The following is a 2,500-nucleotide window of genomic DNA, read 5'->3' as shown; positions in this document are numbered from 1 at the left end:
GCCAGGGCGGACGGGTGGTGGTCCCCGTCGGGGGGCGCGGGGCCCGGGGTGGAGGGCGGAGGTAAGGACAGGAGCTGAGATGAGGACACTCCTAGTCCCTTGCCGCCTCGGCCGCTCCCTGGACCACAGGTCTCATTCGGGGCCGGGGAGGTGAGGGAGAACTGGCCGGACGCGGTGGCAGTGTTGGGCGTCGGTGGGCGTCCGCCGCTGCTGCTACTACTGCTGTTGATGCTGGTCACGCCGCTGTTCCCGTTGCTGTTGTTCGTGTTCACATGTTCGTTTTTCTTCTTAGAACTGGCGAATTTCACACTACCTGAATCAGTCAGTTTCAACTTTTCCAATAACTTAGTTCCAAGTCGGTCCATGGTTTACCTTGTATTTCTCTGATCTAAACGGTTAGGTTTCTTGAAATTAGAGAGCTACCACTATGTTATAAGTTAATAAAATAAATAGCCTACAGTGTGAGTGAAAATACAAAGAAATGTTCAAGTACAGCTACAGTACAGTTGAACAGTAGTTGAATTTAAATGGCAGCAACTAGTCTAAACAAGGCAGGCCTAACTCGCACAAACAGTAATCCCAAAGGAAGACAAACAGGCCTAAAAATATATACACAATAAATACAAAAACAGACGATAAATAATACGTTTAAGACATTTAGGCTGACTACATGACGGTCCAATCATGTCAGGGCAACCGTGTGTGGAGTCATCTCGTCTCTGTGGACACACCACACAGACACACACTGAGTGTTGTATCCATTGACTGATTTGTCTACTTCGACAGTCCCCTGCTGCAATGTCCAAAATAAATACGGATATAAATAGTAGAAATAAGTATATATTTATAGTATAAATTGTAGATTCGTGTGCTTTCGGGACTCGTCTACGTCGCGTTGCACCTGCATCTCTTCTCTGTGGGGGATCGGTCCATTGGACTTGTTGCCTAGTGGTCGGATTCAGTTGATGAGTTGTTTCTGCTATTTGAGATACAGTTTCCCACGCAAATGCCAATAATATCAACTGTCTCTTGTGGGTTTATTTCCCGTTATTCTGAAAAGGCATTTAGTCCATTGGGTCCGTTATGCTTTCCGCTGCGTGGGTTTTCGGGGCAATGTGGAAAAGCTTGTTGGTAGAATAGTTTTAGTCGTGGGGCTCCTGGGGTCCAGTGTAGACAGGGAAATAAGTGATCTCTCTCTCATTAGAAAACGCTTTCATCCGATCTGTTTAATTCTCCTCTGATCTCAAAAGAATCCGAGGAATGAAGGAGAAAAGCGTGATTATCAGAGGCGCACAAAGAGAAAACATGCAGCAGTTCGACGTTACCCAAAAAAAATGTGTATTCCTTTCCAATCCTCGTTTTCCAAAGAATGCTTTCCTCCAAAAACCACTTCTGTTCACGGAGAGCGGGAAGCGGGATGCCCAACATCTACACTTAACTCAGCAGAGCAAACTCTACTCTCTGAGACACGGGATAATACATCCATTCTGCGAGCGTATCACGCATTCAACAACTTTGTTCCTTTCTTCACCCAAATTACTGACCTCCCCCCTCGTCTCCTTTATCAGCAGCGCTGCTGTGACTCGTTCCTCTGGACCGGGACACCTTCCACCAGCACACGCGGATGGATCACCTCCCACTAGATTATTCGTCATTCATACGCAAACTTCTTAGTGGTTTTGGGGTAAACGCAGTGCCATCGGGGCAGAACCACATCATAACCTCCCGGCGAGGAACCATGGAGACATAGAGTAGCCTATCTTATCACTTATTACAATTATAAAACGCTACTCCTGTTGAACAGACTTCTGTAGCCTAACCAAACACAGAGGACCATCTGTTATCCTTCTTTAGATGCTTATAGATGCTTGAACATGAACAATGTGAGGTTTCTGGGTCATTTCAAGGTGTCATAAGCCTGGTAGCTTATATTAATATAAACCAACAATTCTTGACCAACAGTTATCTTATCATGTGCTTTTAACTACTGAGTTATTGCCTCGTTATTACCCAACCACTAGCTTTCAGGTATGTTATGACCCTGTCCTTAAACCACAATACCTTTCAGTACAAAAGGCATAGGCTAACTCTAATAGATGTCTGTACGGCATTTCAGTGTGGTGTTTATAAGTGCTAAGTATAGTCAGTTTATATTGGCCTATTATGAACTAGGAAAGATTCAAATGCAGCACTTGGATAACTCAGACCACGGCACTATTTTTCCGTGCCTCCAGTCTGTGGAATGTGCGGAAGGACACTGAGCAGTGACACGGCGGGGGCATTTTTTCAGCGTGTGTTTTTTCTCCAAGGACGATACAAAGTAAACAATTCGTTTCTTTCCAGGACATTTTAACAAATGGTCGTCGATGCAACGTCAGTCTTTTGCGTGACATTCAACCGAAATCACTCGATGTCCAATTAAAACAAGTGAACTAATGTAGTTGTTGGACTAGATTCTTCTTGGTTTTGCTGCCCCGGAGCCCCCTCCTTTCCTCCTCTC

General features: G+C 45.2%; 1 protein-coding gene across 1 annotated transcript in view; it reads right to left on the bottom strand.

Moving 5' to 3' along the window:
- Nucleotides 1–365, bottom strand: part of ajuba (ajuba LIM protein) — a gene marked incomplete at both ends in the record, with an annotated part of 5,870 nt that extends 5,505 nt beyond the window's left edge. The window contains one exon of the mRNA XM_084462260.1: nucleotides 1–365. This exon is cut by the window's left edge and continues 1,223 nt beyond it. Coding sequence (XP_084318386.1) covers nucleotides 1–365 — 365 coding nt within the window.
- Between the last annotated feature and the right edge of the window lie 2,135 nt (nucleotides 366–2,500).

This window comes from Borostomias antarcticus, assembly GCF_949987555.1.
Source record: "Borostomias antarcticus genome assembly, contig: scaffold_663, whole genome shotgun sequence".
In the NCBI taxonomy this organism is placed as follows: Eukaryota; Metazoa; Chordata; class Actinopteri; order Stomiiformes; family Stomiidae; genus Borostomias; species Borostomias antarcticus.
This window is presented reverse-complemented; position numbering and strand designations above follow the sequence as displayed.